Source organism: Achroia grisella, unplaced genomic scaffold, assembly GCF_030625045.1.
Source record: "Achroia grisella isolate CSIRO2021 unplaced genomic scaffold, CSIRO_AGI_Agris_v1 utg784, whole genome shotgun sequence".
Taxonomy (NCBI): Eukaryota; Metazoa; Arthropoda; class Insecta; order Lepidoptera; family Pyralidae; genus Achroia; species Achroia grisella.
In genome coordinates this window covers 1,353,870-1,379,619 of record NW_026713024.1, presented here as the reverse complement: position 1 = coordinate 1,379,619, position 25,750 = coordinate 1,353,870, and the positions used below count along the sequence as shown (strand labels likewise).

General features: G+C 34.2%; 2 protein-coding genes across 3 annotated transcripts in view; one reads left to right on the top strand and one right to left on the bottom strand.

Moving 5' to 3' along the window:
• Window positions 1-25,750, bottom strand: part of LOC131851546 (netrin-B-like) — a 247,031-nt gene that overhangs the window by 188,973 nt on the left and 32,308 nt on the right. The window lies entirely within an intron of this gene.
• Window positions 12,759-13,058, top strand: LOC131851549 (bombyxin B-2 homolog). Its single transcript, XM_059202058.1, has one exon. The coding sequence runs from the start codon at window positions 12,759-12,761 to the stop codon at window positions 13,056-13,058; it is 300 nt and encodes a 99-aa protein (XP_059058041.1).

Below are 25,750 nucleotides of genomic sequence, written 5' to 3'. Positions count from 1 at the left end.
CTGGTCTCATGATCATCTTATCATCCTCCACTAATTGCTTGACAAACCGCTAACGGGTGCACTATCAACCATATCCATTCAACCAGGTCCATTATCAACCATAAAGAAGGTGGGAAGGTGAGTGTTGTACTTATATAGTAATGTGGACTAATAACCACATTTCTAGCGATGTACCATGTCATATTAACCTCTACACGGTTCCTCCAGGAAACCATCGTGATAAATTCCTGGTAAATATTGCCATGATGGGCTAACTGACCTGATCTCATGCTCATCTTATCACTGCGCTACCAGCGTAAACCGTTAGAGCAAGTGCACCATTCCATTATCAAACATAAAAAAACTACCACATAACAAATCGAAGTGGCAACACCGATGTCTAGGGGGCAAAGAGATTGTTAGTAATGTGGACTCATCACCCAATTACTAGCAATGCACCATGTCAGGTTAAACTCCACGCGGTTCCCCCTGGAAACCATCGTGATAAATTCCTGGTGAATTTGTCACGATGGGCTAACTGACCTGACCTCATGCTTATCCTATCATCCTCCACTGGTGCCCTGCCAGCGTAAACCGTTAGCGCAGGCAGATGCACCATTCCATTATCATCCATAAAAAAAACACCGATGTCTAAGAAAGGCAGTAATATTGCGTTATGTCTCCCTTTCAAGTTAAAAGATTCAACGGGAGATTACAAAGTTAAATAGGTTATCTTCAATTGGAAAGATTAAAATCTACCATCAAAGATGTCGACATTGTTCAAATTGAATTGAAATTAATAATTTTGTTTTAGAAATGAGGTTAGATCGATCTAATATTTCCGCCATTTTTATTAGAATATTATTTTCTTACTGTTATATGTCTAAAAGTTAGATGAGGTCTATATCCTTAAATGGATACGGAAGTTATATATTTTATATATAAAATTCTCGTGTCACAGTTTTCGTTCCCATACTCCTCCGAAACGGCTTGACCGATTCTCATGAAATTTTGTGAGCGTATTGAGTGGGTCTGAGAATCGGTCAACATCTATTTTTCATCCCCCTAAATGTTAGGGGCTGAAGATCGTGCCCAGTGGCGTGCCTTGGGAGAGGCCTATGTCCAGCAGTGGACTGCAGTGGGCTGATGATGATGATGATGAATGTTAGGGGTAGTCCACCCCTAAATTGTTTATTTTTATTTTAAGGCAAAACAACATTTGCCGGGGCAGCTAGTGTATATATAAAAATGAATTTCTGTTCGTTAGTCTCGCTAAAACTCGAGAACGGCTGAACCGATTTGCCTAATACCAGTCTTGAAATATTCGTGGAAGTCCAGGAAAGGTATAAACGGTGATAAAATATGAAGAAATTGCATCTAAAATAGTGAAAACAACAATTTTATTTTCTCATACAAACTGCTGATACCTGTGAAACAGGGTGCATTCAGAAATTTATTCAAAGGTTTTATGCTTTGACATATTTAATTTTAAGCGTAACTAAATTTAAAAAAACCTCGACATATTTAATTTTAAAGCGGAATGGAATTCGCGGGACCAGCTAGTATATATATAAAAGAAAATAAAATGAAATATTAATTGTTATTGCATAGTAATCATCGACAGCCTCAGTGGCCTAGCGGTTGAGCACGCCGCTTTACCTCCGATGGTCACAGGTTCGATTCCTCGCACGGTGCAATCGTTTGTATGATATGTCGTGATTATGATTGTTTGTATCGGTTTAGGTATTTTCTATATATACTTATACATCATCATCATTACATAATATAAAATAAAGTTGCTGTCGCTGTCTGTCCGTCCCTATATATGCTTAAATCTTTAAAACTACGCAACGGATTTTGAAGCTTTTTTTTAATAGATAGAGTATTTCTAGAGAAAGGTTTATATATATAATACATGTACACACGTGCGAAGCCGGGGCGAATAGCTCGTATATTATATATGTATATTCATATAAGTTGTCTAGTACCCATAACACAAGCTGTGTTTATCTTGAAACTAGATGGAGCTGTGTGTATCCCAGGCCGTAGTTTGCTTGTATAAAGCTATCTTAATGGGTGAGTAATGTGGACTTATGACACCATTGCTAGCAATCTACCACGTCAGGTTGACCTCCACGCGGTCCCCACTGGAATTCATCGTGATAAATTCATGGTGAATTTACCACGATGTGCTAACTGACCTGACGTCATGCTCACTTTATCATTCTCCACTGGTGTCCCGCCAGCGTAAACCGTTAGCACAGGCGGGTGCACCATTCCATTATCATCCATAAAAAAAACTACATCTTAATATGTTTCTCAATACAGCTGTTAGATATGTCAACCTTATATAAATAGTTGCTTTTGCTCACGTTCTATTTAACTTACCAAGTGCGGCACAATCCTGTAGTCTCAATATTTTCCTGGTCTTTACCAAGATCATAGCATGAAAGGACTTCAAACTTTAAAGAAAACACACCAACTAAACCTATCCAAGGGAATTTCAACTCAACACCCATTGCAATTACGTTGAAAACTAATATAACATACGAAATTGACAAATCATCACCAATAAGCGTGTATGCCAATGATATTATGCGTAGACACGCGTAAGGGCACGTCCTAAGGCTATTTACATCAATATCAAACTATAATATACCATGTTGCATTATAATAAGAATCAATTCCGAATAACGCAAGTTGTATCAACAAAAAACTTTTAGTTTTCGAAATGCCAAGCGAAATGAGTTGATGCAGCATTCTAATTTGTGCTTATTCGTTATGGTGGTAGAGTCGTAGTTGCAATGTCAAGGTGTTACATCCGTGACTTTGAACGATTGATAATCTGTGCGATGAGTGCGCGCGCGCGGATCGAAACGACGAGGGAGGATTAAAATTTAAAAAAAAAACTCAGCTCTGGTCTATGTGTGAGTGATAAAAATTATGTGTAAATACGAGATTTTTTTTATAATACTGTACTTTGTGTAACAGTATTCTTTATTGTACCCACACATATACATCTATATTATATATAAATATATTAATTATCTAAATCGGAAAATTTAAAGTTAAATTCCACGCGGACGTAGTCGCGGTTACAGCTAGTCTATACATATAAATACAATTGGAGTGTCTGTTTGTAACAATCAAATAACCGTTTTTTACTACATGTATATGAATATAAATGTGATACATACATCAAAATAACATTTTGAACAATTTTTGTCTGTCTGTCTATTTGTTTCTGCTAATCTCTGAAATGGCTGGACAGATTTTGACGGGACTTTTATTGGCAGGTAGCTGAGGTAATAAAGAGTAACTTAGGCTACTTTTATTTCAGAAAACAAAGTTAAATTCCACGCGGACGAAGTCGCGGGAACAGCTATTCTACATAAAAACAAAATTGTAACTGGCGACCTCTTAATGTGTGTAATAGTAATATGCATTCATGAGTATGATTGTTTGTATCAGTTTGGGTGTTTTCCATGTATAATATGTATTTACGAAAAAAAAAATATATATCTATGTATATGTATCAGTTCTCTAATACCCATAACACAAGCTTTAGCTAGCTTAACTTGGTTCTAGATGGCGCTGTGTGAATTGTCCTGAGATTATTATAATTATTATTGTTAAATACTCCTTTTCACAGCGAAGCTGGTGATTAGTTTATTATTTTTTATTATTATATTATTATATAAAATCTCCCCTCTTAAGGAGAGGAGATGGCAACTTACCCCCGGCAGAAGCACAGTTGGCCGGGGTTCAGGGCCCCAGGGAGAGAAACCGGCGTACAACGCGGGCAGAATCTAAGAGCACCGCTTTCTGCATCTTTCCCGGGAGTGATTATTATTATTATTCCTAACTTCCAAAAAAAAATCTCATCTCCCCTCTTAAGGAGAGGAGATGGCAACTTACCTCGGGCAGAAGCACAGTTATTTTTTTTTTCTCAAAAATTCTCATCTCCCCTCTTAAGGAAAGATGGCAACATACCCCCGGCAGAAGCACAGTCGGCCGGGGTTCAAGGCCCCAGGGAGAGAAACCGACGTACAATGCGGACAGAATCTAAGAGCTTTCTGCATCTTTGCCGGGAGTGATTATTATTATTTTTATCACCACCGTTTCACAATATACATATCGGTTAATTTATAGTGATCACAAGGACGGGCTTATATCACCAAGTCACATTCTTCTAAAATTTTTTAATTAAATATTGTTATTTTTTTTGTTTCTCTAAAATTCTCATCTCCTCTCTTAAGGAGAGGAGATGGCAATATACCCCCGGAAGAAGCACAGTCGTTATTGTTATTATTATTATTATTATTATTGCTATTATTCCTAACTTCCAAAAAAAAATCTCATCTCCCCTCTTAAGGAGAGGAGATGGCAACTTACCCCCGGCAGAAGCACAGTCGGCCGGGGTTCAGGGTCCCCAGGTAGAGAAAACGGCGAACAATACAACAACAAATCTGTTAATTCATATTACAAAACGCAAATATACTGCTATTGAGAACGAACCCGGGACCATCAAGACAAAAGCCTACAGTAGATAGATATATAGATAGATAGATAACAACCACAGTACAACATAAGCGAGTGTCTCACTCCGTCATCCATCACCGTTATACAAAACGTGACCATTTATTCTCTGACTCGAAACGGGACATTGTTTTTTTTTACTACTACGGCAAACAAGCATACGGCCGGTCTGATGGTAAATGGTTATCGTAGCCTATGGACGCCTGAAACACCAGGGGTATCACGTGCACGTTGCCCTTAAGAAACCTAAATATACCCTTCTTGAAAAACCCCATGCTGTAGTCACGTGAGAAAACCTCGGCAGGAAGTTTTCGGTTTATTTAGGTTCATAATTTTTTTTAATGCATGGATTTCAGAATTAATATTTGGACGCTGGAGACAGCACAATATGATGAAGCTTATCTATACATATAGATAAAATTGGAGTGTCTGTTTGTAACATTCAAATAACCGTTTTATAATACATACATATGAATATAAATTCGGTACATACACCATAATAACATTTTTTACAATTTTTGTCTGTCTGTCTGTTTGTTCCGGCTAATCTCTGAAATGGCTGGACCGATTTTTACTACCGGCTGGACCAAGTCGAATCGTCAAAATGGTTCAGCGCGGTTCGTTTCACTTACTACCTAAATTTTCGATCGGTCCTCGAAAACGGGACAATTTTGCATCCCAAACTACATTCCGGGGACACCGGGACTCGTAATTATAAAATGGGACAGTCCCGTTCAAAACGGTACGTCTGGTCACGTCAGTTATACACCATCATTTGTACTTAGCCGCCGTCCCGGAGCAATCCCGGTATTGAATCCCGGACCGGGACTGTTTGACAAATAGCCCATCTCGCTATCCTCCAAACTGATTTATTAAATAAATTAACGTCTCCATGACAAATGAGTGTTTTAAACGCAAACTGTGTTGCCAATCTAAAATTACTTCTCAAAATAAAGCCTTGAATATTGATATTTGAAAATACAATTATATTATAAAAATAGCTGTGCCCGCATGAAATTTATACTCTATATATTATTCTAATAACTATCAGATGGCAATTGTAAGTAGCTTTGACGTAGTCTAGTGTTTTGAGTAGTCATGCTCACTAAAATATCCAGACTTGTGGCGGCGTGGTGGGCCGGGTCATTGGGCTCCCTAAAATATGGTCGAGCGCAGTGATGGCTGGCTCATCCGTCATACTCGTGAACGGGTGCTGCTTGTAGGGACTGGTCTGCTCTAATCACTATGACTGATTTCCTCTTATTAATTGTTTAACCAGTTGGTTATATATTCAATATTTTTTCTATTTGAGTATTTAATTGAATTAGTGCTAATTGGTGGTTTGTATTCACACACTTAAACTTAAAAATGTAAAGTAATAATAAAATTATTTAAAAGAGCAACACGCAAGTTTCTTGCTCGTTCTTCTTGTGATGAGACAGCTTTCCGAACGAGCGGTAGATTAAAAAATGTAATGACTATTCAAAAGTGCTTCAATGTAAGTTTATTTGAATAAATGATTTTCTATTCTATTCTATTCTATTCTGATGTATAAGCTATATTACTGTAAATTTTCATCAAAATCCATTCAGTAGTTTTTAGAAAAAGTAACAAAAATCCATCCACACTCAGAAACTTTCGCGTTTATAATATTTTTAAGTTTTTATCTTATATCTTAATAAAACATTTAGCACTTTCCTTATGTTTGTCTATAGTTAGCACAGAGTAATTAATACTGTGTTTTTAAGAGTTGTCATCGTATATATAATATAATAGTAATTATATGCTAGAACACAACTGAATCACAGAATCACCATAAAATTGTTTCTAATAATCTCAATCCTTATTGTTGACAGATAAAATAAAAAAATATCAACACAATAGACCGCATACGAGATGACACTTGTCTATGACCGCATTGAATAATATATAATATAATAGTAATTATAATATAAATATAAACAGTAACTATGCTAAAACACAACTGAATCACAGAATCACCATAAAATTGTTTCTAATAAACGCAATTCTGATTATTGACAGATAAAATAAAAAAATATCAACATAATCTATGACCGCATTTGAGTTGACATTTGTCTATGACCGCATTATGTGAATAACATTATTCTGTCTACTATATCGTCCTTCCGTTTCACTTACCTATGTCCCATTTAATATTACGCAACTTAAAAAAATACAAGTTATGTTGTCATTTAACTAATAGTGCAAATTACACCGTCATACTGCGAGTTACTCAAATGTTTATTTTTCTTATTAATTTGACCGTCGATCTGTACATACATACCTGTCACAACAATACATTGGCTATTTTTTATTTGGCTCCGCTAAAGATGTATTTTAAAATGTCCTCCAAATAGATAGATGATAAATGCTATAGATAAATGCTTCATTACATAGTATAAAACAAAGTCGCGGTCGTTATCTGTCCGTCCCTATGTATGCTTAAATCTTTAAAACTACGCAACGGATTTTAAAGCGGTTTTTTTAATACATAGAGTGATTCAAAAGGAAGATTTATGTGTATAATACATGTACAGCCGAGCGAAGCCGCGGCGAGTAGCTAGTCATTCATAAATTACAAAGATATAGCATGCTATATCTATTTATAGATAGAGATATAGAAAAATATATTGTACAATTTTAAAAATGGAGGTGGCTTTATGTGCCGCAAAGATAAAGAGGCAAGCAACTCAGCATAAAGCTGTATATACATCTCCAGCGCTGATATTCTGTTGGCTCCTATAATTAAATATATTTACATATATATATGTATTGTGGAAATCCCTGCAAACCATCTTGATTAGTGAATTCAAGTACAAATCATGAAAGTAGATATTATTTTCTTACCCAAAAAAGTCACTATAGCCTAACGGCATTATAGGCACGGCAAAATTTAAATATCTGTTTATTATTTAAAAGTAACAGCTTTTCACAAAATACATACAGAAGTATATACGGCACTTATATTAAAAAAAATGTATGTCCGTAAGTTTGTTCGTACTAATCTCTGAAATGAAAAAAAAATATGATATAAAAAAAAAATGGCTGGACCGATGTTGAAGGGACTTTAAGGGATCGTATTACGAAGTATTGGGTCCATCTACCATGTACATATATTCCTGTCCCTTCCGTTTTCCTTATCCCATTTCGCCTTTTTTGTCTTATACCTAACAAAATACAGACCAAACAAAAATAAAAATCGAAAAATTTATTACCAACGACCAAGTAAATTCAAATATATATTCTTAATTATCTGCGTCTTAAATTTATGTAAATAAGTACCTATGTATATTTTCTGCATACCAAATACTGGCCACAGACAAAACAAGTAAAAAAAAAATTCGATATCGCTACAGACTCACCCCTTGTGTATCGTAAAGGGCGAATATCACTAATAGAAACAGGAGCAACCCCCGTGTCTACCGAAATGGATACAATAAATAAATGTCGTAATTAACTCTATTCATACAGCAAATTATCTGTCGTATTTATAGTCCCAAAATTCGTGTACACAATGTGTACAAAATAAAATTAAATGCGCGCGAATTCAATGCGTTTGACAGTTGGGGGCGGACATTTTGTATTGTTGCCCGTTGCAAATGGCGTAGGTCAGTGTGTTAAATACCGGATGTTTCGAACATCTGTACCGTTTCTACTATTATTGGGTAATTTCTCGGAACGAATTAATTCGCTCTAAATACTTAATTGTAATAATACGTTCATGTTGTTTATTTGTTACAACCTTTAATATACATATTGTAGGTACTAGTTGTTTTGCAATAAATTTAATCACTAACCAAATTTATAGTATACAATTACTTCGTTTATATATGGATATTAAATCTTTCTGACACCTTAATATATTTCTTTATTTATTAAAACTTAATACACAAATAAAGTTTGACATGGCGGACTTAACAATTTAAGGTATTTAAATTTCATTTCAAAGTGCATTTAAAAAATTACAATATCAACCAAGTAATATATGTATAACCTACTTATAGAATTAATTTCATTCATTTCATTTATTCATAACAATTTACATTGTGTTAAATTTTATTACATATCATAATTTTAATTAATGTAATGCATTAATTAAAATTATGATATGTAATAAAATTCTAAAATAGATACATGTATAAAAAGGAAAATGTCAATTTCATAATAATAAATTTAAATGTCATGTGCATTATTACACTTATTTTATAATTCATTAATTAAACTTAATGCTTATTTAAATGCACTTAAAAAAAGTGCTTGTACACTTTTAAATAGTATTTTTATTGTAACACTCGTTCGGAAATCGAATGCAGCAAAAATTGAATTGACAAAAACCTGCCTGTTTCTTTTCTAAACGATTGTTATTCTTCAACTTTCGATTTTGTGAAATAGTAATAACCAATTTATATTTATTACTTTTGAATAATCATATTTTTTATCCTACATGTAGTGGCGTTTCCACTTAAACATCGCAAAATCTGCAAATCTTTGATAGGCATGGGCCTAAGTTTGCCATGTTTATTTAATTTGCAGATAGTCCAATAACACTGCCGACTACACAACATATGTATAAAATAAATAAACACTACATTATTCATAATACTGTACATAAATAAACCGTAAATTAATCATTCGAAACGGTAGTGAATAATTGAAAAGTAACTTTTAGGGTTATGTTTAGGGATTCATGTTTCCGAATTGACTCCACCATTTGATAAATACTATTTTCATACATGTAAGTATAATGTCGAGGGACTTGTATGTTTCGAAACGTTCGATCGAGTGTTGCCATGTTGGGAAGGGACGTGGAAATTGTTGCCTTTATTTAGATAACTGATTTCCCATATAAGGCTGCCAATAAATCTGCCGAGGTCGTATATTATCTGTTTTATATTAGATTAAAGGCGAGATTGACGTAAATCGAAGAGTAGTTGATGGGAAATTGGTTAAACTTACTACTACTCTACTTAAACTACTCGCCTCAACTTTGCCCGGGTGTACATGTATTATACATAAAAATCTTCCTCCAAAATCACTCTATCTATTAAAAAAAACCGCTTCAAAATCCGTTGCGTAGTTTTGAAGATTTAAGCATATATAGGGACGGACAGACAGCGACAGCGACTTTGTTTCATACTATGTAATGATATAATAATTATAGGTATATCTTAAAATTTACGCGGATTGTTGTCAATGAAATAAATAATAAATAAGTTTCATTGATTTTAAAGTAATGTTAATATATATGTTTACTATTAAACTGAGTTTCTTATCAGTTCATCTCATCTCAAAGTCATTCCGAACTGACGGTAGATTTGACATATCACATACTCTTAAGAGTCTGTAATAGACCTAAATGAGTACAGATGTTTAAAAATTTGTTTTTTTTTTAATTTTATTAAGTTTGTTACCTATGTAGAAATTGCATTTTCAATACAGTTATATTGTAGACTATTGTAGTGCTCACAGTGAAGGAGAAGTCAAAAGAGATAAACTGATATTAAAATAATTCAATATTTATAAAAGAAATTATGGACAAGCTTCCAACAATACCTAGTATACACCTAGTAAAACACCCAGACAAATACAAAAAATCATATTCATGAATACAAGTGTTTCAAATTCAAAAATCATTTATTTATTTTAGCCGTTTAATGAACGTCAAATTTTTTATATTATAATTCCCCTACCATCCAGTTCAGTACATAGATTCAATTGAGAAGAACTGGCAAGAAACTCAATTGAATTTCTTTTTTTTTATTAAAAGAAAACAGTTAGTACTGTGCCAGGAACCGGACCCGCGACCATCGGAAATAAGGCGGTAAGCTACCGCTGGACCACCGAGGGATTGGAACGGAGATCCATATTCAGTATCGTACATTCCGGTGAATGTCAATAGATATAATTAATGACGCTGATGAAAGTTGATCACACCTTTTTAGGCTGCAAGTATACAGGAAGTAATCAAAGAGTCAATAGTCACAATGAAAAATTTAATATCACATTCGTCCTATAAAAGTTCCCAGTTCGAATATCAGTCATAAACCCATCGTCTGTTAGTTAATAATAACTGCAGTTTAACTATATCTGGTGAGCTATTTTGAACCGTAGTTAAACGTTATGTTACGATTTATGGTGCGTTTTGTAACACGAAACTGTTTCTTCTGTAAACAAGCCTGGACTTGTCTCTTTCACGTGTTGTATTGAAGTATTTTACGATGGGAAATGTTACAAGGATAAAATATTTTAGATTGAATACATCCATGAAGAGGTAATATTGCTTTTGCTTTTATGTGGATATTATATGTTAAAATAACAATCCATTTAATAGTCTTTATCCTATATCATTTAGGAAAAGAATGGAAGATTATTTATATTAATTGTTCACTATTCACAATAATACGCACGGCAACATTATCGCGATATCCAATGCCGTAAATAATAATAAAAAAAAAGAGATTACGAGGGCGGGAGTCGTTTCGCCTTTGTCGTTGTCGAAAAAGTGTTCTGATTATCGCTGTCGTAATTGTCGATATTTTATATAGATTTGTTAACTAAATTCGTGAATATTATTAGTTTAAGTACGAAATAATAAAGGAACGCAAGAGTTGATACTGGAGAGCACCTATTGTCGGTTTTGGCGGTAAACAGGTAACCCGTTCAAAAGGTAAGTTCGGACAAGCCCGGAGTTCTGGGAAGCCTTGCTGAAACCGAACCGGCAATCCTCGCAGTACAAGGTGAGTGCCTTCCAAATTATCACTTGCTCAAATCCTATTGTCGTAAATACAGTCCACTAAAGACAGCTGCATCCAAAATTATATGTTAGCTGTTTTCATAACAACGTTTTCACAACAATATAAGTTATACCAAAAAGAGGTATAACTTATTTTCTATCCGTATGTGATAATGTACTAAACCCCAATAGAGCCGTATTTCTTTAATCTTTACTAGCTGTTCCCGCGATTTAACTTTACTTTTCTAAAATAAAAGTAGCCTAAATTACTCCTTATTACAACAGCTACCTGCCAATGAAAGTCACGTCAAAATTGGTCCAGCCATTTCAGAGATTAACCGGAACAAACAGACAGACAAAAATTGTAAAAAATGTTATTTTGGTGTATGCACAGTATTTATATTCGTATGCATGTAGTAAAACAACAGACGATTGATAGAGATCAGTGGAAGAGAATGACATACTGCGCCGACCCCAAATAATGGGATAAAGGCAAGGCAATGATGATGCATGTAGTAAAAAACGGTTATTTCAATATTACAAACAAACAGCTCTTACCCCCTTCCCCCGTGATTACGTAAACATTTTTCAATTAATGTATTGTTTTTTGTTTTTTTAGCAAAGAGAATGTGAGAGTTGCCATTTATTTAAAAAAGTAAATAACTACCGATGAGTAATCATCATCTAGACTCCCCATAGACATACTTATTATTGCTTATTTTGGATGACATGGGGGATGTCATCCAAAATCTCCCCCCCCCCCCTCCCCAGTGCTTACTTAATACTTGAATGGCCCCTTACGTACAATAAAACTAAACTGATCTGTTCAGGTTGTGAACACTGATTAAATTTTTTGTTCTTTGCGATAGCATATGCTGGTGGTCACTCTATTCTCCCAAATTTGAATTTTAATAACTGTATTTATCATAAACATGTTCCACTATTATTTGAAACAAAAACGAGCTGACTTTCTTGTCAGTTCTTCTCATCTCGATATCATTCCGAACTGACGGTATATTTGACATATCATAAGAGTCTGTAATAGACCTACATGAATAAAGATATTTAGAATTTGAATTGAAAAAATTATTTAGATAATAACTTTGTCGCTTTCGAAAAGTCGATCTATTACAGACAACCTGGTACAACTCCACGGCTAACTTACCGTGGTCAGTAATGAACTATGAATTCTACATGACATCCACGAAATGACCAAATGACTTAGCGTGTACTTATTAAAATTACCCCTGGAACAAAATTATGACGTATACAATCCTACGTCACAGAATGTCATGTGTAGTGATTCGAAAACGTGACCTGACAGTCTGTAACGTCTGCGACCTACACGTTGTAACACTGTATTAAGCATAATTTCAGATATCTGCATTTTAATGAAGCTTTCTACTATATAAAAACCGGTTTTTCACGATTCAACCACATTCACAATCTCTCCATTGAGACAATAGCACTCCCAACTCATAACAAAATGAAGGTCCTGGCATTATTTCTCGCTCTGGCTGCAATCCTGTCGTCATTCACCACATCGGGAAACTCCGTCCAATACTACTGCGGTAGAAGACTTTCAGAAGCTTTGGCGTACCTTTGCACAGAAGATGTTGACAAGAGATCTTCCAACAGTATTCCTGATTACGAAATGTATAGTTGGTCTCTACCAGCTCTCCCGAAGTTCAAGGCTCTAGAAAGCGTCAGGGGCAAGAGGCAAGGCGTCGCCACAGAATGCTGCGAGAAGGCCTGTACGCTATCTGAACTGCTAAATTACTGCTAGAAGATTGAATATGAGCTGATATCATTGTACATCGGGCCATCTGATTGTATCATTGAAGATGTTCATATAATAAATTGGTGAGAATGTTATGTTATTTAAAAATGCTTTTAATTTCTTATTTCTCTATGAATCTATGTTATCTACCCTAAAATGAATACAATATAAATCAAATCAAAATATCTTTATTCATACAGATCTATTACAGAATTTTATAATAATCAGCCGTTAGTTTGGAGTGTTTACAAGCTAAGAAGGACTGACAAGAAACTCAACTTTTCAAATGTGATTCGTGTTAAGACCCGGTTAACTACTATACATTAGGTTACTAATATAAATAATGTATATTAAACAAGTAATATTAATTAATACATTTCATAAAGTAGTTTCATATAATACAGATACGGATAACTTAATAACTGTGGTAAGCTCGTAACTTTTAGTACGCTTAAATACCGGTTAACAGACTCACCGGCTTCTGTATTGCATTCATTACATCAGTTAACTTTGTAAATATGTAATCCAGGTTACACCACACTAATAACTAATAAATACACTAAATATAGGTACTAGGAATATAATAATGTAGTCAATGTAGCTGATGTAATGTTACACTGAATTAAAACTTATTCGCTGCACTTCGGACCCAAAAGTTTCGGTACGGAAGTGATATGAGAGTAATTATCTTTGCACTAAGTACAGTAAAATGGAATTTAAACTTAAATTTAAGCACTTTTCAATATTCATACTTATTTATTTTATCGCTTATTCTGAAAGTTTATTCATCGTAAGAAAAATGAGCAAAAAAATTTTGTCATGCTCTTTTAAATACTTGTTATATATATACATTATTAAGTTTGAACATGTGAAAAATATAAACTACCATCTGGCACTAGTTCATTAGAGTTAAAATATTAAATAGACATTATTTTAATCCTTAATAATACATAGAATTGACGACTTCGGTGGTGTAAGGTTTTGAATTTAACCTAACTTTAACTTTAAATAGCTAAAGTTATAAGGAGTAACTTAGTGGTACTTTTATTTCAGAAATTTGATTAATTTTATATAAAAACTAGCTGTACCCACGACTTCGTCCGCGTCGAATTTACTTTATTTTTCTAAAATAAAAGAGCCTAAGCTACTTCTTATTACATCAGCTACCTGCCAATAACAGTCCCGTCAAAATCGGTCCAGCCATTTTAGAGATTAGCCGGAACAAACAGACACGACAGTTAGACAGAAATTGTAAAAAATGTTATTTTGGTGTATGCACCGTATTTATATTCATATGCATGTAGTAAAAAACGGTTATTTCAATATTACAAACAGACACTCCAATTTTATTTATATGTATAGATAAGTTAACATCTCCGCCGACGAAGTCGCAGATACTCGTACACAATATAAAATAAAATGGCATTAACCTCGTATTAAGGAAAATCCACAATATTTGACAAGCGATTAATTGATGTTGAGTTTTTACAGAAAAAGTATCTTTAGCAGTCAAAATGTTTCTTTGTTTAAAAGAGTCGTTATTTTTTGCGCAATCACTAGTGACAATAATCCTATTTTGTAATGGTTTCTATGAACACCATTGTATATCAACACAGCGGGGCTCCACAGACCACCCGTGACAGAAGTGGGCCTGCCTACACCGTAATTATACAAATTCCTTAACATTTCTCTACAACTTTAACGCAATATACAGAAAGATTTAATCTAATATATATCTGTACATCTGTAACTCTTATAAATAAATTACAAAAAAAAACATTTATATCTTGCTTTTACCAACGATTTAGTTGGGATGGAATATAACTTTTTTTTTTATTTTAATACATTTCAAGTATCTAGGTTCAAAAATAACGATTCTTCTATACAACCTTTCATGTCCCCTTTCAATGCCTTACAACCCTTTTTTGGTATTAAAAAGTAGCTAATATCTTTGGAGATGGAATTTAGCGGTTTTTTTTTTCGTTCGGATGGAATATAACTTTTTTTTATATTAATACATTTTAAACTTCCAGCTTTAAAGATGACGATTCCTCCATATAACCTTTCACCTCCCCTTTCAATGCCTTACGGGTTGTTTTTTGGTATCAAAAAGTAGCTCACATTTTTTCCTAGAGTCTAGACTATCTGTATACCAAATTTCATATAAATCGATTTGTAGTTTTGGCGTGAAAGCGAGACAGACAGACAGTTACTTTCGCATTTATAATATTAGTACAGATTAATATATCCACATAACCTTTGGAAAACAAATTACAATAACAAAACAACCTCTTAGTACTAACTGGGCTGTACAACCAAAAAAGCGAAGGAATTAAACAAAATTGAAGGGTTTTCTGCTTTAATATAGCCTCCGCTCAAAACAGACAAGAATCATAACAACAGCCTACAACTCCGCCAAGCAACGCTGACCTAAAACACAAACCTTTTGCTAAGTTACTTTTAAGTTAACTAAGAAAATACGCGGGTCTATATAAGTTGGTTTAGCTGTAATCGACAGATCGCGTGCGACAACCAATAAGCAGCGGACGATTAACTTAAGTGACTGCAAAGTGAAAAAGCGAAAGGGCTTATTTGTTTAGGACATTAGTGTCAAAACAAGAGCTCTTATTATTTTTAAGGGAGCTCCAATTGTTTGGTTTGAGCATATTTGTAACTGCTGTGAAGGAATCCTACTGGTTCCTGACGGCCTCGGTGGTCTAGCGATTTAGCACACCGCTTAACTTCCGATGGTTCGGTTTCGTTCTCGCACGGTGCAAACATTTGAATTTCATGAGTATGATTGTTTACATCGGTTTAGGTGTTTTTTTATGTATATTACGTATGTATTTACAAAAAAATATATGTAAGTATCTATATCAGTTGTCTAGTACTCATAACACAAGCTCTGCTTACCAGCTCTGGGACTAGATGATGTTGTATTAATTGTCTAGGGTTATTTATTTTAGGTGTATCAATAAATTAACTTGGTAAATCTTGGATACGCTCTATTTTCCAAGGTTTACCAAAAGGTGGTGCTAAGTGGTCTCGGACAGTGCTGTTTCAAAGGAGCTTTCTCCCGCGTACACTTACATTGTGGAATGAACTACTTTCCAAGATTTTCTCGAGAGAGACTACAGCATCAGCATGGGGTTTTTCAAGAAGGGTATATTAAGGTTTCTTAAGAATCGGAACACGCACGTGACACCCCTGGTGTCTTAGTCGTCCATAGGCTATGGTAACCATTGGGGCATTATGCTTATTTGCCACCATCGTGGTATAATATAAAAAAAAGTTTGTTTATTCATAGTTTTAGCAAAGCGCAAGTGACAGCCCTTGTTACGGAAGGACTGTATTAAGGCTGGTTTAAAATGAGACACGTTCCTAGATCTGGTAAAATATCTGTAATCAGCTTGCTAGCAAAAATATAAAGACAAAGAATATGGCATTAGAAAACAAACGGTATATAAAAACAGAATGTCAAAATACAAAATTCAAATATATATAAAAAACATAAAAGCTATCAAAAAGGTTGCCCTCGGCAATAGCCCTGGTGTTTGGGCCATAATACGGCTGGCAACGGCAGTGAATGTACGGTAAATAAATAAATAACTTACTAATCTTGTAGTAGCGTATTTATTAACATATATGACACAATAAAAGCAAAATAATGTAATAAAAAATATACGGTTTAAAATAAGAAAATCTATAAAAAGAGGTCTGCCGCCAACAGACCATTTATAGATTTTAGTGACCGTATACCATCAGATAGGTCGTATGTTTGATTGCTGCAATTTTTATATAAGAAAATAAAAAGATATTTTAATCTTTTATATACTAGTTATTATATTACTATTTTTATAGCAAAAAAAATTCTTCAGTATTTCATTTATCTTTTTATATCTTTATTTTTCTAGCCAGAGAAAGAAAAATACGAGTTTTATTGCTTCAATTTTCATACAAAACTTTCATAACTCGACTTAATAATACACACTCGTTAAATTAAAATCCGTTCGGTAGTTTTTGCATGAAAGAGTAAAAACATCCATCCATACTCACAAACTTTTGCATTTATAATATTACTAGGTACTCGCCCCGGCTTCGCCCGGATGTACATATAAACCTTCCTCTTGAATCACTCTATTTATAAAAAAACCGGATCAAAATCCGTTGCGTAGTTTTAAAGATTTAAACATACATAGGGACGGACAGACAGCGACAGCGACTTTGTTTTATACTATCTAAAGATTAAGATTACCCACCCGTCCCACCTCCGTAGAGATGCATTACAAAACAAAAAAATAAAAATTTTATGAAATTAATCAAAATATTGCATATTTGAATTATAAAACACAATTATTGTTTAACTCCATTAACAAAAATGTAGGTGTGCATTTCACAATAACTGTACCTCTTATTGACCTCAATTAGTCGCTGTATATTTTGTCATATATACAAATTAAACGATTTACTATAACAGACACTACTTCGAGTAGGAGGTGATCTATTTAACGTATATTACTTTTAAACAATCCAAAAATAATCTTATTACAACACCTTTAGAGTTCTAATTGTATAAATTCGACTACGCAAATCGGATACATTTACAATAACAACCTTATGTACAGAGCAATAAAGTTCTATATAGTTTTATGTTTGCGACTACACAAAAGGAGAGCGATTCTTTGTGGATTGACAGTTCAACAAACGATTGAGTTATTACTTCCTACGTCTGTTAAGATTTGAAATTAGCATAATAGTGTACGTTTGTTCTAATATAATTCGTTCAGAGATCTCCAGATGGCACTAACTATTAGTAGATATATAAAAATATATATACGACGAGTACCCTATATCCTGAGAGGAGGTCATTAAATATAATGACTTCACTGTGAGCTTAAAATTCAGTAGACTTCAAGAAAATATTTAAAATTAAAAAGAAATATGTCATGGCTCTATATGGAGCGCACAAAACATAGTATATTTTTAAATGGATGATAATGGAATGGTGCACATGCGTTCGCTAACGGTTTACGCTGGCGAGGCACCAGTGGGACGATGATAAGATGAGCATGAGGTCAGGTCAGTTAGTCCATCATGACAAATTCACCAATTTATCAAGATGGTTTCCAGGGGGAACCGCGTTGAGCTGACATGGTACATTGCTAGCAATAATTTATTTTTCATACTGCTTTCTTGGTATATGATAGCGTAGCGGATTTTATATTGATTGCCGCATGCATCCTCATGTAAAGTGCGAATACTGTAACTACCATATAGTAATGTTTTAGCTGTGACGTGGTCGAGTGCCCGGCCGGGTCATTGGGCTCCCTAAAATATGGTCGAGCGCAGTGATGGCTGGCTCATCCGTCATACTCGTGAACGAGTGCTGCTTGTAGGGACTGGTCTGCTCTTATCACTACGACTGATTTAATCTTATTGTGTTTTTATATTTGAGTGTTTTTATATTAAAATGTGAACTTACAAGGATTGTTTAAAAGAGCAACACACAAGTTTCTTGCTTATTCTTCTTGTGATGAGACAGCTTTCCGAATAAGCGGTAGATTTAAAAAAAATGTTGACTATTCAAAAGTGCTTAAATTAAGGTTATTTGAATAAATGATTTTCTATTCTATTCTAATAAGATCATCCGTCCACATTACTATGTAATATTATGTTATCTGTGACATTATTTCCCCCCAAAACTTAGTATTATGTAAAATAATACTAAGTTTTGGAGGGGAAAGGGTAATTGGTAATTGTTGTATATATATCAAATATGCATGTCCGTCGTAAATACCCACAAATTCTCCCCATGGTTGACGGGGAGACGTTGCCTTAAGATATTAAGTTCACCATATGCATCTATATTTCTGTACTTATGCATTAAAGCTATCATAGTCAAATCGTTGCTTAATTTAGGACTATATGGCGTTGTATGAATTGTCCTTTGTTTATTATCCTACAGCACTCACTAGATATCTTATTATTGTTCTGCCTATCTTCTTTTATTGTATAAATTACTTTATTTCTTTTTTATCCTCATTTAATTGTGTAATTAAAATAATGAAATGCAAGTCCCTTAAAACGTATCTAAATGATATCGCTGTAATTGTAACATGTTTTTCTTTTATTCTCCAAACGTATCTTACTTATCATTACTCAATTTTATTTTCTCTACACCTGATAAAACGGTGTATCTTTTAAGCCTTGTAACAGGACACGGCAATATTATAGTCTCTTTTTTTCTCTTTAATTATTTAGGAACTTAGCACAATAGTGAGCATGTTGCTCACTGTTGTGCTAAGTTCCTAGTTCCTTGTGAGCTCCGTGTTGATTTCTTAATCAATTATATTACATGTAAAACTTACCTACTTTTATCTACAAATTTATAACTTAGTACCGATTTCCTAAATTATTACCGATTGTTTTGATACAGCTCTGATAAAAAAACTCTGAAGTTCCAAAATAAATACCCAAGAACCCAAAATATTCTCATTACACTACTCGTGTGTCTCGAGTAACTCGGAAAAAACCAGTCTCTATTTGTATAAGGAAGATTATAACCGCAATTTATAATTGGTCACACTACTTCAGACTTCCTACGACGCTGATATCTGTGGGTGATTGTTTAAAAAACAAACCAATTACGTAAAGGCCATTTCACACGCAACAAAGCGCATCAGACCACACGTGAGCGTGTAAGAGTGGACATAATCAAGTTCCGACTCTAATATAGTTGCGTGCAATGATGGCTGGATCATCCGTCATACTTGTGAACGGGTGCTTGTAGAGACTGGTCTGTTCGGGTTATGAACACTGATTAGATGTTTGTTTTCGCAATAGCATATGCTGGTTGTCACTCTATTCTCCCAAATTTGAATTTAAATGAATCTGTGTTATTGTAAACATATACATTTATTTGAAAAGAATACGAGCTATGTCAGGTATTCTCTCATCTCGAAATTATTTTGAACTGACGGTAGATTTGACATATCATAAGAGTCTGTAATAGACCTAACTGAATAAAGATATTTTGGACGGCCCGTGCTGAGAATGCCGTTCGATTAGGGCATTGGTTTCAATTTATTTTTATAGCATAGGTCCTAGAAAGTCAATAAAACTAGTGGACTGTGGTTAATATGTATAATAAGAAAACTGTTATGAAAGATGACAATAAATGTACATGAAATTGGGTTGAGTACGTAGACAATAGGAGAAAAACGAGCATGCAGCTCAACTGATGGTAAGTGATTACCGCTGCCCATGAGCACTAGCCACACCAGGGGAATTGCAAGTGCGTTGCCTGCGTTTTAATAAGGAATAAGCTCCTTTCTTTAAGGTTTCAATATCGTAACGACCCGGACATACCATTGCTGGAAAGTAATTCCACAATAGGTCGTGTTTGACAAAAAAATTCTAGAAAACGCACAGTGGAGGCTGTCATCCAGATGATCATCTTCTTATCATTAATTTATTCTGATACTGTATAATACTGTTTATTGAATAGTAATTCTTTTGATATAATATAAACCTTACTCAGTTTTTATAAATTTGGCAGTGGTTAAATATATTAATGGATAGTTGCCCCGCCCCCTTTCAAATGAGCCAGCCTTCGGCGTTTTTGGCACGAGTCGTCAGGTTAGATGTTCTAACCTGACGATCCGTGTCGAAAACGCCGAATAAAAGATAATGTGATACTTATTGTCGAAAGCAATGAACTTATATTGCTCATTGGAGCGAATTGGATTATTACAGCACTGGACTTTCTATTTGAGTTCTCCTATAAATTGCAATTTACCTGGAATTATTATATTTGTTTGAAATAGTGTTATGACTGCGTCTAACGCACTACATTACTTCCGATGGTCGCGGGTTTGATTTCGCACACAAATATACATCGGCGTAGTCATAGACTGGTCGCCGAACAGTCAATATAAGGCTTCCAAGCTACATCCGAACTCTCTTCAATGCCTGATAATGCCTCGTCTGAGGTTTACCACAGACGTCTTTCAAAACCTTTTAGATGAAAATACCGTATATACTTTCTTGTATATACATTTAGTGATAAGCTGTTAATTTGAGATTACAGACACTTTAATTTTATTTATTTGTATAGATTTATGTAAATTGATAAATTATGTAAATCTGCCGCGCTTCTTTCAGTCTGAACGAGGCCTAATTATATCAACATTGGCGGATATAATACTGCATCTACTCGTTCAATCACCGGACGTGCCATCGACTCCATCTTTAAACTTAATAAATTTAAATACACGCATAACGGAAAACACGTATGCGTATCGTTAAAAAGTATACCTGTGTTTTATATTTATCTTTTACTAGATTATACCAATAAAGTAATAAAACTGCTACATGATAACTCACGTATCGGAATTAATTATAATAATATCAAACTATTTATTTGTATTTTAATGACTTGAAATGAATTAAGGGGGTCTTCCTATGTGATGGGTTGAAAAAATCGTTTTTTTTTTCATAAATTGCTCCCTTAACATGTCTAGAATACGGTAGTAAAGCGATTTTAGAAAATTCGAAGTCGTTTTAAAGATACAGCAGGTAAAAGAAAGAGCGGTTCGGAGCGGTGAGTTGGCAGTTAGAGACCGGGCCTATTGTGTACCGTCGGCTTTATACCTGGCCTCCCTTTTATTAATATATTTGTTTATACAAGTTTAGACACGTTTCTACAGACTTAAACAGAAATTTCTATTGTTATAATATTTTACCGAAGTTATTTTAGTCTTGGTTGAACTTCGAAGAGAGCAACAGCTACAAATTATTTTTTTTCATAATGAGTGGACGGAAAGGAAGTACGAGTGGAAATGTTCATCCTGGTCGTAGTAAAAAAAGAAAGTTTAGTGGAAACCGTTTTACCCACCAAAATGATACGGTATTTACATCAGCTTCGGCCAAAAAACTTAAAAATAACATGAACATGAATGTTCCCATCGCTTCGAATTTCGCATATTGCATTTTGGAGTTTGTTTCTGTATTTGCTGCAATCTCTGAAATAGTTATATGTAAAACTTGTAAAAGTGACGTGTCTATTTCGCGATCAAGTTTCCGAGGCCTAGGCTTTGAATTCTTTGATTTGGACTTTCGCTCCTAAACATCTTCATTCTGGTCCCAAAGTTGTTGAAATTGCTAGCTACTTAGCAGTTATTATCTTTAATGAAGGTTTTCAAGGTATTTTAAAAGTTATGTCGATTATGGGATGCCCTGTTGGTCGTGAAGCTCAAGCGTATGTTGAGAAACGGGATGAAAAGCGAATCTTACGCTCTGAGCGGCGCGTAAGTGATGTCGTTAAACAAGCCAGGATTGACTCAAGAGCTGAACAATCTGCTTTAATCAATATATGTTGACATTTATTTTGCTGGTATAATAATAACATACATTTGCAATAGTCCGTCGCTTCCTAAATGCTACAGAATAAACCATCAAGCAACATAAAGTAACGAGAGACTTGGGGGTAGAATTAATCAAAATCCTTTTGTAGCGGATGCCTACGTCATAACATCTACCTGCATGCCAAATTTCAGCCCGATCCGTCCAGTGGTTTGGGCTGTGCGTTGATAGATCACTATGTCAGTCACCTTAGAGTTATATATATATTTAGATAAATACGAAACTTGTGACACGAGAATTTTATATATTAGATTTTTGATAATAAAACTTGTCTTCAATTTGTTGTTTTATTATTGTAATAAACATAAATAACTTTAATAAATTCAATCAACCAACGCTTGGAAAGATATTTTGCATGCACATATTAAATTACATGCTAACGATTTAACATAATTGTACATAATCATAGGACGTGTTAGCGGATATATAAATTAACGAGCTTGCTTATCAGACTTCAATGTAAATTGAACATAATATAAACTACGGAGAGAGATTTATTATGTAACTTTCTTTGTAACGAGTTATAAATTCTGACTGTTTATCATCTTTTAAATGTATTACATTGTTAGCCCTCTTATCATAACGCGAAATGCAGTCGGGGGCCAGCCATCTCCAGATATGGAGAATACAGTCTTCGTGGTCCTGGTGAAGAAGTATTTCAAACAACCAAGAAGAAAAAGATCATAACGCTTCTCTGATCTATAATCAAGACTGTTAACCCTAATGAGGTAGTCAGAGGCATTGATAAATGTCAGTGTTATTGTGGACAAAACACAAAACTTCTCAAAGTAAAAAAAAGAATTATCTTGCTATTAATTTCAATATTCAACATACCTTTGACGGCCTCGGTGGTCTAGCCTACCTGTCCATGGTCGCGGATTCGATTCCTCGCACAATACAAATATTTATATTCATGAGTATAATTGTTTGTATCGGTCTGGATGTTTTCTAAGTATATATATCTATATTTGTATTAGTCGTTTAGTACCTACCCACAACACAAGCACTACTTAATTTGGGACTAGATGGCGCTATGTGAATAGTCCTGCATTATTGTTATTATAATTTAGATACGATACAATTTCATTTCGCATCTCTCGCGGCAACACCCTATAGTTTTCATTTTAACCCTAACAAAACAGAACAAAAATCCAACTTGTTCAAAAATTCCCCGCTCATGGATTCAACCAATCTCGCCTGCAGATACGCCGGGCGACAGTTGAGTACTTGCCAAGTTCGGGAGATAGCCGATGATAAACATGCAGCCGTAAATAACGGTTATCTACCTTTTTTGCAGCCGTATTAGTCACTGCATAATGGGACGATTAGGCCCGAGTGGCTGTTTTAGGGTTAATACTTTAAAATTGGATTATCACTGGGCATGATATTGGACTGTCATTCATTGTAACTAAAACTCCAAATTTACCTTCAAATCCAAGTTAAGAAAACATCTTTCCAACGACTTTTGTAATTAAATGAATACATTAATATAGTGTTAATTTATCTCCCGCTTTCACTCTTGATTTGTCATGATTGATTATATCTCATTGTTGATTTGTATTTGGTATATATGTATAAATTTTAAATGTATTTTATTATGTACTTGAATGTATATGTATATATATATATATATATATATATATAATATATTTATATTTATATATTCTTATTTAAGTATGTATGTAGTTGGATATATATATTTCAATTTATGAATTTTATTATAATTGTACCTTTCTCCTTTTATTATTTATTTCATGTTATTATTTACTTAAATGCACCGCCCACTAATCTCTGTTTGCCCTATGGTCGACTGGGAGAAAATGCCTTATGGTGTTAAGTCCGCCATATGCACCTTTATTTTGTTTTATATTTGTGCATGAAGTTTTTATAAAAAAAAAAATAAATAAATAAAAAATAAAACTTAAACAATATTATTTTAACTTAGTTATGTTTCGTCGCTTACTTTAAAGTGAATGTTTAATTAACAAGTAAGTGAGTTAGACCAAAAAGAAAACTAAATAAAAAAATTATGTATGGCATAAAATGCCGTTCGCGATTTTATTTCATATTATTTCCGTTTTTTACTACATGCATATGAATATAAATGCGGTACATAGACCAAGTTTTTAACAGTTTTTGTCTGTCTGTTTGTTCCAGCTAATCTCTGAAATGGCTGGACCTATTTTGCAGAGACTTTTATTGGCAGGTCGCTCATGTAATAAGGAGTAACTTAGGCTACTTTTATTATAGAAAAATAATGTTAAATTCCACGCGGACGAAGTCGCGGGAACAACTAATTAAGTAATAATTATGGTAGCGATCTACCATCCACCACCATCAGACACTGCTGTGACTAACTTCTATAGGTCTTATATTATTATTGTCAAGAAATTATATGGTAAGTTTTGTATGGAGAGGAGTCAGGGACATACAGCCTTACAGTTTTTTATATAACTGTAAATAGCTCATTAAGTACTAATTATTCCTTAAATATACTTAATGTGTAGGTACTAATTATGGTAACAATCTAGTCCACAATCCGACAGTGCTGTGACCAACATCTATCGGCCTCATTTTGTATGCAAACATGAGGTTGCCTCACATATGGTATACGACCACTCGATCCATTTGACATACGATAAAGAAACCCTAAAAACCCACACAAAAGCCTCCATTTGCAACCGTGTTCATTTGTCTTCGCATAAAAAAGCACTAAACACAGAAATGTACAAAACACATTAGCCGCTGTAGCAAGGACGGGTGTGACGCGTGTCAGGGGAAATGACATGCACACGGAGGACAGACAAACATATTTGACTAAACAATAGTGAATAGAACATGATCTCATTGCACCTTAAGGTTTTTGAGGGTCGTCCGGACGGAAGCAACGCTAAAATCTTATTAATATTATAAATGCAAAGGTTTGTTAGTATGGATGGAGCTTATGTATTATTCTGATGTATAAACTATATTACTGTAAAGTCTCATCAAAATCCGTTCAGTAGTTTTTGCGTGAAAGAGTAACAAACATCCATACTTTATTTAAATTATTAACCGGGTCTTAACACGAATAATTTTATGGCAAATAAAGGTATTTACCTCTCTCGACGTTTCGACTAGGTTGCACTAGCCGTGGTCACGAGCTGACTGGAGTAACAGCGATGTCAATGTAGATAGGTGACAGCAGTTTTTTCTTCATCTACCGTCACTAGATTGTTTAACGAAAGTTCGGTACCCGGTTAATAATTTAAATAATGTATATTAAACACGAAAGT